At 39.3% G+C, this 15,044-nt stretch overlaps 1 protein-coding gene across 3 annotated transcripts in view; it reads right to left on the bottom strand.

Moving 5' to 3' along the window:
• The window catches only part of NUP153 (nucleoporin 153), a 29,877-nt gene extending 26,119 nt beyond the window's left edge, over positions 1-3,758 (bottom strand). For 2 of the 3 annotated variants that reach the window (XM_085310076.1, XM_085310074.1), the window contains exons 1-2: positions 3,699-3,734; positions 410-626 (exon numbers count right to left, since the gene is read on the bottom strand). In XM_085310076.1, coding sequence (XP_085166202.1) covers positions 410-626; positions 3,699-3,719 — 238 coding nt within the window. In that variant the 5' untranslated portion in view covers positions 3,720-3,734. Of the gene's footprint in view, positions 1-409; positions 627-3,698 lie in introns of all 3 variants that reach the window. The other variant, XM_085310075.1, reaches the window with a different exon arrangement.
• Between the last annotated feature and the right edge of the window lie 11,286 nt (positions 3,759-15,044).

Genomic DNA, 15,044 nt, shown 5'->3' on the forward strand with positions numbered 1-15,044 from the left:
GCATAAGGAGCATTCTACCATTGCCACCAGCCCTTTGTCCCAAGGACTACAAAACACATTCAATGTTTTTTATTACCTTGGGAAATTAGATAAACTTTCATTCCAGACATCGGGGTGGGGGGGGAGGAGGTAACCTAAAGCACTTCTGAATGAATATTATCAACATTTTGCACCAGGTTAATAGAGTACATGACGTTAACCGATGAATTCCAAGAGCTGTAAGACATCCTCCAGAATATACTTAGACGTTTCACAGTTACATTTACAGTTTAAAGCTAAGACAGTTTCACAAACAGTTCTTTGAATTCTGTCAAAATCCTCTTTCCAGCTTCCTTTAGTAATTTAGATTTGAAGTAGAAATCTGTGAATAAATACAGATGGTCAGAACACTAAATATTTTTTCACATACCTTCTGAATTAATTCTTGCTGAATCAGGTGTGACTCTYCCATCAATCACTATGGTATCTTCATCTGGATAATCATGATGAAAATTTACTGGATTCTCTTCTTGGTTAGTAGATTCATTTGTATCTACACATTCATCTTCGCTTTTATTGAAATACTTCTGTAACCATCCTGGCACGATGTTTTTCACTGATTCTGTCACTCTGCTAATGATTCCCTGCTTGAAAAAAAAAAAMCCACTTGCTTAATTACAGAAAAACATTCAGTAGTACAATCAAAATGCAACTTCCCACAGACCTTGAAGACAGATATTAGGTATCAAATACTTCTTTATCTTGTTATGAGTACGATCCTTTACAGAGGATCTCTATATTTCTGGGACCCATGGCAAAAATTTACCTATCATACTTACTACTCTCTATCAGTTTCTGCACCTCCCAGTCACCTTGGCAGTTCTCAGAATTCTGAAACTGCAGTGCAAGTTCACCAAGAACTTGCCAATTCACAAGCCCACCTGGAACATTATTTCTAAATAACTCCTGATATACATACTTGTTTCAGGATTCCTCTACCTAATGTCCTCATTTGAAATCCACCAAAAACAGACATGCAGCAGTTATCTACAGTGGCAACCATGCAATCTGTTAAAATCTGTGAATTTTAATAATCTAGTTATCTAATGCTAATTATCTGATGCTGGGCTGCAGTTACAAAATACATCAGAAACCACCATTATGCTCTGAACAGTCAGGGTATCCTGAGAGAAACCCTAGAAGAAAAGCAATGCTATAGTTGAATAGCAGATGCCTTACTACAGGATTGTTAAATAGATCCATTTTGATTAAACTTCATTTCACAGTACAGTAATGTTTTAGAGCTCTAAACCCTAACATTCTGCAATTATTGAATACATAAAAGCTATTTTCATTTTTCCATTTAACAGTTCTTTGCAATGCTTGCACTCTACACTCAAGAAATACACATTTATCATTTTGTTTTAGTCAGTCACTTCTTCCCTAGCATTTCCCCAAAATTTCAACACACTTAGTCAAATCTCAATTCTGCGTGGCAGATAACTTGTAGCACTGAGTTCCCTCCCTCTTGCACTCACTATAGCTTCATAACTAGCTGGTAAGTCAAATTAGCAAACATGAAATTGGCAAACATTAGCTAACTCAGCAAATTCAACACTTTGAAACCTCAAAAGAAATAAGTTAGATTTTTTTTTTGAATAACATTGTCAGTTGCTAACATGCATATCAAAGGTTCTGACACCGTACTCTGATATTTATCTGATTTTAGGCAACAGATGGTCAAAAGTTATTATTCAGATGTAGAACTAGGCAATGCTTTTTCCAATTCTTTATATACATTCAATATTGCTCAATTTTTGCAATCATAGAACATGGTATTACTGGCCTTAAAATAGGCCTGTAAGATTCTCTCACTGAAGAAATCCTCCAAATACTTACTTCTACCTATTTGAGACTTAAATGGAAGAAGTCATAGGTATCTAAGAGAGTAAACATACAACCATCTTTAATATCCAAAGAATTAAATGGAGAATTCTAGTTAGACTAATAATTAATCAAGATGACATTTTACCATCCAGATCTAAATATAAGCTGGTCTTACACCTTCCTTCATATGACAACATTGCTACCCTTCACCACATCAGCAGGACTTCAAGATTAAACTCAACGCAGGGTAACATCATAAACATTCATTTCAGAAGCTGCAACTTGGTAAGTGCAGTCATAGTGCAGAAAGTACTAACATGCTGAAGGACAAACAAGCAGCAGTTTTACACTCCAGAACGCCGGTGGCTTACTGACAAAGCAAGGAAAAGCAAAATTCACCACAACACACCTATTTTCTGTCCACAAAGTGAAAATACTGATTACTAGTACTGTGAAAGAACGAGGCAGAGCTGATATGCAACAGACTATATATAAGCACAATATATATTCTTGCTAGGGCATTTTAGCAAGGTGTCATGCCTCACATTGCTTTTAAAGCTGGCATTTTATTCTACCTTTTAATCTTTCTATTCTCCAACTTCCGCACATGTGTTTTAACATCCTTTCTCTCACCCTGCACAAGCCTACGCTGTCAGCACGAGAGTGTTGTCCCTCCTCACTCCTGTGTCACCAGCTCCATCCCTTGCCCATCACTGGCTCCCTAATGCCCTGCAGAGGCACCGAACTCAGTACTGTGAAAGGGCAGGAGATGCCCCGGGAAAATCCTAACTGTGCACAGCAGCATTTTACTCAATGTGCTGAAGGAATAAAACACATTCAGCATAAACTCAATGATTTCAGCAGTTTGAGAGCTGTCGTCAGTACCAACAATTGCCTGCTCCTTTTAAATGCATTTATATTCGATTCTCATTTTAAAATACCAGCAGGAAAGCAGAACTAAACACAGAACTTAAACAGAAAATCCACAAAATCCACAACAGAGACCCAGCAGCTTAAGAATAGGTATTTACAACGGCTCTTCAAATTTGGTGCATCCTACGTGTCCACAACTCTGCTAGACAAGATCTACGTATGTAAACACCACACCAACAGTAACAACAGTACAGTTACTCAAAGCATATTAGCTTGAGATGCAACTCTGAAGAAAAAATATGGAGATAGGAATGCTAACTATTATACAAATAAGGGTTATAATTTACTACTTTGAAATACCAGTTCCTCAAAGGATTTATATACAGAAACTAAAATCATCTGATCATAGTCACAATGATTCCCAGACTTAAAAGCAAGCTATTTCTTGGCTAAAAACACTTCAGAAATAGGACAGTATTCTTAGTTTATAAGGGTCTTTCATATATGAATATGGAAAAAAAGTGCTGGCAAGAGTACTCAGAAAGAGTGCATTACTGCTAAACATCTATTTTTGTAATTGAGTAGATTTCAATTTGAGAGGATTAAGTAAATCCTGCTATACAACATGGAATGCACTAAAAACTATACATAAAGGTCATATACTAACACAAGGTCTTTAGAGATGCAAAATCTACAACCTCATAAAAGAGCTAGTTTCCACTTCACTGTATGCACACCTCAAAGCATCAAGTTTTCACCTCCAGGCCAATTTATAGATTTTTTCCTTTTCATTTTGAAGTCTAAAGTTATTAAAACATATGAATCAGTAGGTCCACCAAAAGAAAACCTGCAAGCTACAGCACCTAAGGGTGAAGTTCATGGAGATGGGGCAGATCAATCTAACTACTTCCAGTTATCCAGAAGGAATGTTCCTCCCTCTCCATTCCCCACCAGGTTACCTTGTGCCAGCCCTGGCGCATAGCAGACTACTCTCTGTACTCAGTGAATTCATTAATCTGGCAAAAAGCACACGTTCCTCTGCTGGACTAATGAGTTCAACTGGCTCGGTGCACTGGTCAGAGAGAGAGAGAAATTAGGCAGCCAGGACAAGGGAAAAGAGGAACAAGACTTCTCCCTTCTTCAAACAATCCGTGTCTGTACTGCCATTAAAACACTGCCCCATTCTTCCCTTCACCTCCATCCACCTCCCTCGTGCTGGCACTGGCACACACGCAGCCGTGTGACAAACTGTAATCAGGGAACAGATCCAGCCCAAAATTCACTTGGAGAGCGCGAGGGCGAGGACACCCCTCCAGGAGGGGCAGCTCCCTGGTCCAGCCGCACAAGTGCTAACGCAGAGGCGAGAACAGAAACAGAACCACCACAGGGTTGTCTCTTGCAGCRGCACAGGCTCAGACCAGCTTAAACTGCATTTTTGCTGTTCAGGGAGTGGTTTCAATTTGGATGTAGGGAAGCAGAGTTTGATATTTCATTAAAAAAGACAATAAAATTTATGACTTAATATGAACAATATGTTACAGGGATGCCATTAGTTACGTAGTGTTGGGGAAAAAATATTTAAGGCAACTGGACTGGTTCAAATTCATTTCTAAAAATCATGATGAATTATGCTTCCTGATGCCAGCATATTTCCTTTTTATTGCTTGAAGTAAGACTTATTTTCCTTAGTCTAGTTAGCTTTGGAATAAATATCCCAGGGAAAGGCAAGTACTGTTTTACATTTTGGCACTGCTTGCAGATCTGCACCATGAAAATAGTAGCCCATTACTACCGTTTCCATCAGAATGCAAAAAGCCAGCAAATGCTCCCATAGTCAAATCAGCATCTAACCCACGAGGTTAAAACCTTATGATACCGAACAGTTTTAACTCAAATTTTGTCTACACCTTTATTTGACACTGATTAAACATTTCCAACGAGAACACACGAAATACAGGACTTCTTACTTCCTCTTTTTGTAGARAGCACTAGATTGACTAGCACTAGGTGCTAACAGCGATCAGTGATGGGTGTTGTAACACTAACTGCATGCTCAGGGATTTAAACTTTGTGATAGGAATCTCTCAAAAATGAAAAGTATGAAAGATTAAAAGGAGACTACTTTCATTAACAACTTTACAAGTAGTTTTGAAGGAGTACATTACCCTAAGAGACCATAAATGCAGCTAATATTTTTTATCAAAAGCCTCACACTTAGTGTGCATACAGCTAAGTTTCAAAGACAGTACACTAAAAGAAATGCAGCTCAATTTTTCCCCCCTTTCCTGTAAAGGAATGCTGTAGCCTGAACCAGTCATTTTTATTTAATGAGCACAACAATAACTAAAACACCACATGGCACCACGATAGCAAAGTCTGACATAACTGCATGAACAAGTTTAAAGTCTTCCAAATTAAAATTACTAAAAAATGCATTTCCCATAGCACCAGATGGTTTTGACAAGGTTATTGGAACAAAGTAAACATTTAGCAAAGTGTGATAACATACATTCATATYTAGGATTTGAATACAAAGTTCAGACAAAAATGTCTATCTTATTTACAGCAATTCTCTACGTAAGACCTGACTCATCACAGTACCTCAATATTGTCGAACTATCGCAAACTTCTGTTCGCTAATAGAAACGGCAAACTCTCCCTCTTTCCTCCTATTTACCGTAAAGAGCAACTCTTACACAGAAAGGCTTTCGATGCACCATTTCCCATTCTACCAGTCTGCTGTCTACTAAAATATACCAAATTCCAAGGAATGAACTAAACAACATTTAAGTGCCGCTTCACCTAAAAGCGCACACAGACAAATACGATGCCACACGCTGATCTCAGGCACGCAGTAGCGAGGACGCGCGGCGTGTGTAGAGCACGAGCAGTGGCAGGTTCCACAACAGTTTCTGCAACAACGCTGAAACGCCAGCCAGGGGCAACTCAGCTTACTGACACCATCCCCACGCYAGACGTTTTCTAGTGCAGACAAGGCTTTGTAGGTAACATTGAGCATATCTCATGAAACGAAGTATTTTCTACCACAATATTTCATTACTCCCACTTTGGAGCAGCATTCCAAAGTAAGTAACTATCTTGGAACATGAAAACTAGAATTATATTTTTAAATTAAATGTGGTAATAATAAAAGATAACTAAGTACTCCTATGCTGTTCTGAAATAGCTTTTCTGTCTGTACCAATCTACAAACTGAGCTGACCATAGTATGCCAGTGGGCCTGTCAACGTAACATATCAATTCTGTTACACATTGATTACATTATCTTATTCATAATCATTTTAGTTTTTAAAAAGACAGTTGTTTTTCTTATTGATTKCTATCAAAACTGCATTTGACAAAATCAAAATAAAAAATTTAGAAAGCCTGCATATGTATTTCCCTAAGTCATAACAGTTACCTTGCTAGGTCCAGAGACTGAACATGGAAGTCAAAACAAAGTAACTGAAGAATCATCTTCAGGTATTCTCTGTGAACATCTAGATCTTAGCAAAATTCAAAGCCTCCCCACTTCTGAAGCATCAAACTGGCATTGTTTAGTGTATAGAAGTTAAACTTCACAATTCAGCTGCATCAACAGAAGCTGCAATAAATTTCAGTTGGACGGGGAGGGGTTAAAATTACATTACGTTTGACCCTGCTGCATATGCTCCCTRACTAGCTTTAAAAATACAGTAAGTGGTGCTTAGAAGAAACTAAAAAGCACCGAGTCTCAGACGCAGCTGCTTTAGCTGCAGCAGTTGTTGTACCTTATTATATCTTCAGTAATTTATCTGTTTTATCTTTGGCAATGTAAGCTAATACTGTGGAACTGTGATGCTAAGGTAGGTGCACCTCTGCTACAGGGCAGTAATCTTTAGTCATTAGGGGCAGCAATGTCTTTCTGGCTGTGTATTTTCATCATAGCTCATCTGACAGAGCCAAGAGCATCCTATGTAAACATATCACCATTTTCTCCACACACTGTTCTCTTACCAGTAACACAAACTGTCATTAACCAGAGTTTTTAGTGACTGTAGACAGTAGCATCTACAATTCTGTATATATTCTGCAACTCTAAAATAACATAAATTATAAATACTAAAGGCTGACATTAGAACAGTTGCACTACTATAATTCAATTTAAAAAGTAGCTAGTTATATTAGAGTAAATCCCCAATATATGTACATTTAAACCAATTTAAACCTAGTTTATATCTGCTTAGCTTAGGATGAATGAAACTACTAATGTACCTAACATTACAGGTTTGCACATATTTCTATTGCACATAGATTTTTTTTTCTCTAGCCAATCTAATATTTTGTTACTGTAAATAATTCATGCCTCACTACATCCTTAATCTAGTCTCAAAGAAAATGTCAGCTGAACAGTTTAAATCTTTGGTTGGTTCACTTTAATCTGGGAGGTCACCAGTCCTAGAGTTCTAATAGGCAGACGAACTGAGACAGCCCATCTGCTTCAGAAAAAAAGACAATTTCCATTAAAACACACTCATAGCCTAAAAGCAAAGTCAGCTAGCTTTGCAGGACACACTCAAACACTTCTTTCCAACAGTAAAGCTATGGAGACAATAATGGATAACCTGGGCAAGAAGAACAAAAATCTTCTCCTGCAAAGCCAGCACGTGTGCTGTAACTATAACTGAATCACTGCAATTAGGACCTCAGTACATCTTCATGTTCACATGTTGAAATACGCATTCTTCCCTCCTACAGAGTTGTATCTAAAGACTATTATAAATGTGTGCTTATTTTGAAAAATAGCAGATCACAACCAAGCTGAAGACACACAAAGACATTGTTACTAAATACACAATTACGAGGTGTGTTACAGAAACTCGAAGGAATTCCCACCCACCCACCCCCCAGAAATATTCATACTCCTTCCCCAATATGAAAGCTTTAGTGGTATGATATTTCCTTTCTAGAGGAGAGAAAAACATTTACAAATACATTCTCCCTCTTCCGACAGAAAAAAAAAGCTGTGCAACAAAAGTTAGAAGATCTCTTCGATTATTATTTTTGTAAAGTAATTTAGAATACCACAATGACAAATAGTTGTATCAGCAACTTACAAAATTACTTATGCTTCAGGCAAAGTCAAAAAAGCTAGTTCATACTTGCCTTCACTCAAATTTAAGATGACCCAACCGACTTTGCCTAAAGGGGTTTAGAGCGTATTTACACAGTCCCTTCCAAACTAAAGCTACTGGTATAACAATCTTCCACCAAAAGTGCTGACACGCAGCCATGAACAACACTAGCTTTACACAGTTCAACTGTTAACAAAAATACACACACACACGTATTTATAAACACACACACACCTAAAAAGTATATTTGCACTGCACCTTCAATTAAACAGCTGTAACAGCTTTCCTGTAGACAAGACCCATATAATGCAGGTACCAGGAGAAAGTAAGTCCAGGATTTTAAGCAAAATTAAAAAAWATATATATATGGAATGTAGTGGCAAGAAATAAGAGACACTTGACAAGAGTGGTCTATCCAAGGGAAAACAATAAATATGTCCAAAGTGAGCACAGTTATTCATAAAACTGAAGAGAACAAACGAACTAGTGGATAAATTATTTAACACCCTAACAAGGAAGTATTAAAAAATAGCTCAAATTCTTTATTAAAAAAATAACGTACTTACTAATTCTTTGGCAAAGACATGTATTGTACTTTTCAAAAAGCACACAGAAGAGTTTTCATTATACTGTCTTAGTAGAACATACCAAGAAACGTATACTGACAACTTTCTCATCCTTCTTGGGACTGTATTAATACCACCATTCCACAGTTCATGCTTGTACAGTATCTACTTAATAAAAACATTTAAAAGATTGCAAAAAAAAAAAAAAAAAAAAAACGATTTTGAATTTAACAGATGGAAAATGGGAAAAGTGTAAAACATCACCTACCAGTTCTTTAAACAAAAAAAAACACAAAAAACAAAACAAAAAACAAACAAACAAACAAACAAAAACCACATAGCCCAGGAAACAGCAACCTTAGAGAAAGGCCTCTTAGCTATGTTCTCCCTGAGGAGAACCTTACAGTTTAGATAAAATGCAACAGAGAGATGCAGGCATTATTTCTTCCCTCAGAAACCAATATAGCCCTGAAACAGAATGAGGATGCACCAGTAAAAGGATTATGGACCTAAAGTCATGTTGACATTTATGCTGGAACTGCATGTCTGTGTTCTGTGGGCCAACAGCAGCCATCACGCAACTGCATGGCSATAAAAGCCAGGTGGGACCCTGAGATCACCTAGTCCAACCTCTTGGTCAGAGAAAGCAGGTTGCCCAGGGCATTGTTCAGCTGGGTTTGGCTAGAGACCTCTCTGAGAAGCTCTTCTAGTGAGCAACCACACACTGGAACTGTGTGATTCACAGTGAAAACATTTTCCTAATATCTAATTGGCATTTCCTATTTTGCAACTTGAGTTTGCTGCCTTTTGTCCCACTGCTCTTAATATCCAAGAAGAGCTTGGCTCCTCCTTTTCTATATTCTCCCATTAGGTATTTGCAGACAGCAGGTCTCCCATTTGCTTTCCTCTTCTTAGGGCTGAATGAAGTCAGCTCTATCAGCCTCTCCTAACTATCCAGCCCCCTAATCATCCTGGTGGTCCTCTGATAGACTTGCTCCAGTATGTCAACATGTTTGGTGTACTGGGGAGGCCAAAACTGGACATGTGCTCCAGAGGCAGACTTGCAAGTGATTAATAGAGGAGAATCATCACCTTCCTCCACCTGCCGCCCACACTGTTACTAATACAGCCCAGTATGCAGTTGGCCTTCTTCACCTCCAGGGCACACTGCTAACTCACGTGCAACTCGTCCACTAGGTGCGTGGGGTTTTGTCCCAGGGAAGGACTTGGCATTTGCCCTTGCTGAACCTCCTGTCAGCCCCTTCTGTGGGGACCCCTCGATGGCAGCACCACCCTTCAGCACAGAGATGCTCCCCATGTTTGGTTTCACCCAGGAATCTGCTGAGGGAATACATGCCCTCATCCCAGATTGTTAATAAAGGCATAAGCCAGTGTCAGCCCCAGTATCAACCCCTGAGAGACATGATTAATAACCAGCTACCAGTGCAACTTTGTAGTGAGCACAACCCTTGGAGCCCAGCGGTCCAGCTAATTTTCCAACCATTTTACAGTCTACTTGAGCAGTCTGTATTTCACTAATTTGGCTACAAGGCTAATACATGAGACCATGCTTAAGACCTTGCTAAAAATCAAGGTAAACACCATCCACTGCTTATCCCTTGTCCAGTGAGTCAGCCACCTAGTTGTGTTATGAATTTGTTACACAATGCTATGCTGACCTGCATCTATGCTAAACTGAAATTGCTTTTCTTAAACTCTTTTAGGTGAGCAAAAAGGATTTTGCACTCTATCCTCACCCAGCTTTCAGAATCAGCAGCAGCTCAGCTCCTGCATAACAGTGGAGCAAGAACCAACTCTAATTACTAACCAGAGGAATAAATACTCTCTCACTCAGAGGAAGTGATGTACTGCCAGCAACTAAGGCAATTTACAGTGTCCCAGCTAATGCAACCAATTATTTCATCTGTTTTTCAATCCTCTGTCCTAAGATACCACCCACTAATATTGGGGTTTTTTTTGCCAACACTTTGCAGCCCCTAGAGATGTCATGACAACACTTTGAGACAGAATAACGAAAATATTAATAAAATGCTACAGTCAACATATTCTACAATTTGTTATACCATTGAGAGCGTTTTGCAGTGAGAAAAAATTGTCAACAAAGTTCTTCTCAACCAAGATATATCTTTGCTTACACTGACAGCAAAAGGTATTGATTCATCTTGTAGTGAGGTATACTCACTACRTAACTACGAAAAAGAACAATATTTAAAAATTCATTTTGCTAATACAATTTACTTGATAGTGCTGGGAGAGACAAAAATCAACTGAAGTTAACTAGCCCATTCTTTTAGCTGAGTATGCTAGTCTACCAAACCAAAACAAGCAGAGACATATATAAAAATAATCACCTTAGCACACTTCAAAGTATAATCCTATTGATTACAGTTAAACCAATAGTTACACTTGCATAACACCCTATAGACATTCTTAATAGTTTAAAGATTTTTTTAAATTAATATTTTCCTGCTTCACGTTTATGAAACATTACCTAATTTAAATTACTCAACATAATATTCTAGGAACACCACCTCTTGAGCATGAGAGGTTCAAGATTTGTTCTCAGAATAAAGCAAACAGTTTATGAGATTCCTTTTGCCCACTGTCTGCAGCCACCGCCCATCGAGAAAACCCCACACATAGCATAAAACAAATCAAACAGTAGTTCAGAACTGAGTTGTCTTCAAGAGCAGGTGATAATGATTTAGACATTGCTGCATACAGTTTAAGTTCTCAGTCCTCTTAACTATTTTGGACAGAATCTTACACTCTATCTCAAATGACTYTGTAAAACTCAGCAATTCGGAGCAGTTTTTGTGAGCAGGACCATCCTTCAATGGCCAGCCAGTTCCCTCTTTCTGGTAGCATCATAACTACTATCGGCACAACACCAACTACATACATGCAACAGCATATGCTGGTATAATCAAGTAAAACACATTCAGACTGTTGTACTTTATACCAGTGCAGCACATCTGCATTACAAATATGCACAGGCATATACACATGCAAGAAAAACCAAGAACAGGCCACTCACCAGCACAGGCATATACACATGCAAGAAAAACCAAAAACAGGCCACTCACCAGCACAAGTTTCAATCTGCAGTTATGACCTCCAATATAAAAAAAAAGCACTAATTTGAAGCTTAAAATAAACACACAGGATTATGGCAAGGGTATAAAGTCTYTTCATATAACTTGTTTTTCCTTGAGTTTAACTCCACTTGTATGAGTTTTAAAGTCTGGAGGAGTCAAATTCCTTCATATCTTCATCAGAGTAATTAATTAGCAAGTAAAAATAACCTAAAATTATTTTACTGTCCTATAATGATATATTTAGGATCTCCAAGTTACCCAGATGGGAATAGCAGTTTTCTAAGCTAAACCAGCACACACACACAAAAAGCTAAACATAAAGTTAAGAACAGGAACATGCAGATACTATAGTAGAAGCTGTGTAATAAATTGGTAATATAAACTCCCTTCCCATTCACACTAGCAATTCCAATCACTAGTCTTCCTAAGTGACCAGGACCTAACCAGCGTTTGGAAGCAGTAAAGACACATCCAGAAGTTGGCCAGCGAACAAAAATGCCGGGCACAACAGCACCCACCTTGCTTTCAAGTGCTTGGCTCTCAGAACAGAAACCGTGATTTTAGCCCAAGTGCCTAAGCTCCTTCCGTGGTGCAGGAGGAGACTGGACGTTTCAAATGAGATGGTTAAGTAAATCGGTAGCACGCCAAGCATGGCATTATCTAAAGTCAACACATTCAGCATGGAGCTGTCAACATTTAGCCATTAGAAAAGCACTGTGAACGGGAAGGAACTCCTGAATTCTACTTCCAGAATGTCTAACTGTGAGGTACAAAAAGGCTGTTTTTGTGGATTCCCAGCCCAGAAGCCTCCATGGTAGGTAGGGGAGTACATACCACCTCTACGTAGCACTGCTGCCACTTTTTTTTTTCTTTTTAGTAATATAGCTACAGATAGCATCCACAGTGCCTCTTTTATATATATTAAAAAAAAATCGTAGTTCAGTTCCCATCAGTAGGGGAGGGGATTTTAATCCATCTCTCCATCTCTCAGAAAAATACAAAAGCTACAAGTCATAGATAGCCCTCTCTCCCACATTTTTTCACCTGTCCTATTTGGGGTTGATTTTAAAAAGGCACTAGAATTAAAAACAAAACAAACAAAMAAACAAAAAACATAAGCATGCATGGCTTTAAAGCCATGCAAGGTCAGAGATTTTGTCTGGGAAGGAGGAGCAGGAAACACAAGGCCTTGCATCTTTGCTCCATAAAATATCTAACATGAAACAAGTAACTTCTGAGAACAAGGACCAAAGCCTACACGTCTCCCTTCCTGAAGAAGTACCCCAATTATTAGGCCAGAGGGCAACATTTTCTTATATATCCTCTTTCTGTCTCAATGAATCCTGCATTCTTTTTCTGGATAGTAAACCAGCTTCAGTCAATAGAACTAAAGACAACATACAGCTTTGCAACTACGATATTTGCCTGGAAAGCAGATGATGTGGGTTGATTCCTCAAGGCAGAAAAGGAAATTGAAGTAGGGTCTACCACATTCTGAACAAATGCTTTAACTACTAGTTGTTATATAGCAGCAGCAGCACCTCCTCTTCCAACTGTCTTCTAAAGCTGTCGCTGTATTTTATAGAAGACCGATTCTGCAGTACATGTTAGGTATAAACAGCGAATTCCCACCTGATCAAACTCCTCAGGAGACTATGGCAAAAGAACAACAACCAGAAAGCAGACACCATGATGTCTACGCATCATGGTAATCATCCTTTATACAAGTGAGAAGGAAGAAGGAAAAAAAAAAAAAAAGATATCCTGGGAACTTTAAAGCTATTAGCCATACTACCTATAACCTTTAGACACCCTCAAAGCTTGATGGTAAGAGATTGAGGGTTTTCAGGACTCTAATTTTGATCACAAGCACCTAAAACAGGTCTGTCAAAAAATTTCCACATTCTATTTACTGATAACGCTGTAATGACTTACGGATGGGGGTCAGAATTAGAGGTATAGCGCAATGTCAGAGTTGCACTGAATACTGTCATGTCTTCTCAAACTCACTATTGAAAGACAATCAACATTAAATCAGAGAATATTTCTGCAGAGTGGACATTATACTGAAAACAAGAACACTTGGGAATTACTACGACTTAAGTTAGGTATCTACCCAGCAGCTCATCTTCTTATGTAATGCAAGCTAACAAGCTGCACATGGTTAAAAAGCTACCCATGACAATAAATACACATACCTAACCTAATTAGTTTATTAATTTATTAAATCATTACTATAATTTTCTCTCCAATACTTCACTGTTAATTTGATCTGTGTGTTCAAGTTGCAGCATCCAACCTCTGAGCAGAATCCCACAGATATCCCCAACCATGTGTTTGCTTTGGCACACTGTTTAAATAAAGCTACTAGAAAAGGCACAGAGATAACAGTCAATAGAAGAGTTAGAAAACCATCTAGTCTGTAATTACTTCAGATTCATGTGTCAGGTTTATCAGTTATCTACAGTATCAACACATGCAAGACACGGCAATTTCAGTGTTTGTCTCTCATTGACGTAGAACTGTCAACATTTGTACTTAATGTCTCTATCCTAGCTTATTATGGACAATATTGCTTATCAGAATACTACATACAAACCTAAAGAAGTATAGCACTTCCCAAAATATGAAAAAAAAGAGTAACAATTCATGCATAATGTTTCCTCAGTTTCCCATATAATACTCATTCCTGTAGCTACTGATCAAGTTGTTGATTTAATAACGCAAGGGTTTTGGCCGAACAGTCAACTTCAGGTTCATAAAAACACGTGAAGGCATAAGCAGAGTGCCATTTCTCTTAAAAACTCTTAGCAAACAGAGACTGGGAAGCACCTCTGCTTCTCTCCCTCCAGCCACTAACTGGTGTGGGATTTTTGTGCTGCAACATACAAACTAGTTTTTGTTATCCGTCCACTCTCTCCTGCAATATAAAGAACAAATGCCTCACGAGTTACATTTAATTTGCACTGCATCAGCACATTTAAGCACAGGCAAGAGACTGAAGAAATTACCAGATGTAGAACTGAGGGCTCTGCATGTATTACCTCCCCAAAACAAACTTGTAGATGAGTAACTGCTAGTACCCTCACAAGCTAACTCGCTGAAACTTGTGAACCAGGCAAGAGATGCACTCAGATCCGAGAAGTGCCAGTGTCAGATTTTAACCAGAGGGGCCCGTTTCGGGAGCAGCGTTCGCCAGGCGGCAAACCCAAATTCCTCTTCTTCCCGGCGTCTCCCCGCGGGCGAGAGCGGGCAAGGCACCCGGCAGCGCGGAGACACAAAGACGGYGGCCGAGGACGGGGACCTGCCCGCTCCCGCCGCAGCGGCGGGCCCGGTGGGGGGGGAAGGCGCGACCGGCCGCCGCCGCCTCCCTCCTCCTCCTGCCGCGGTTACTTCCGCCGAGCCGCGGCATCTCCGCCCGACCGAGCGGCGGCGGGCAGCGGCGGAGGCAGTGAAACAAAAGGGCAGCGCGGCGCCCCCCGCACACGCGGCGCCCGCCCGGCTGC

Source organism: Rhea americana, unplaced genomic scaffold (assembly GCF_003343005.1).
Source record: "Rhea americana isolate MKP2758 unplaced genomic scaffold, rheAme1 scaffold_31, whole genome shotgun sequence".
Classification (NCBI taxonomy): domain Eukaryota; kingdom Metazoa; phylum Chordata; class Aves; order Rheiformes; family Rheidae; genus Rhea; species Rhea americana.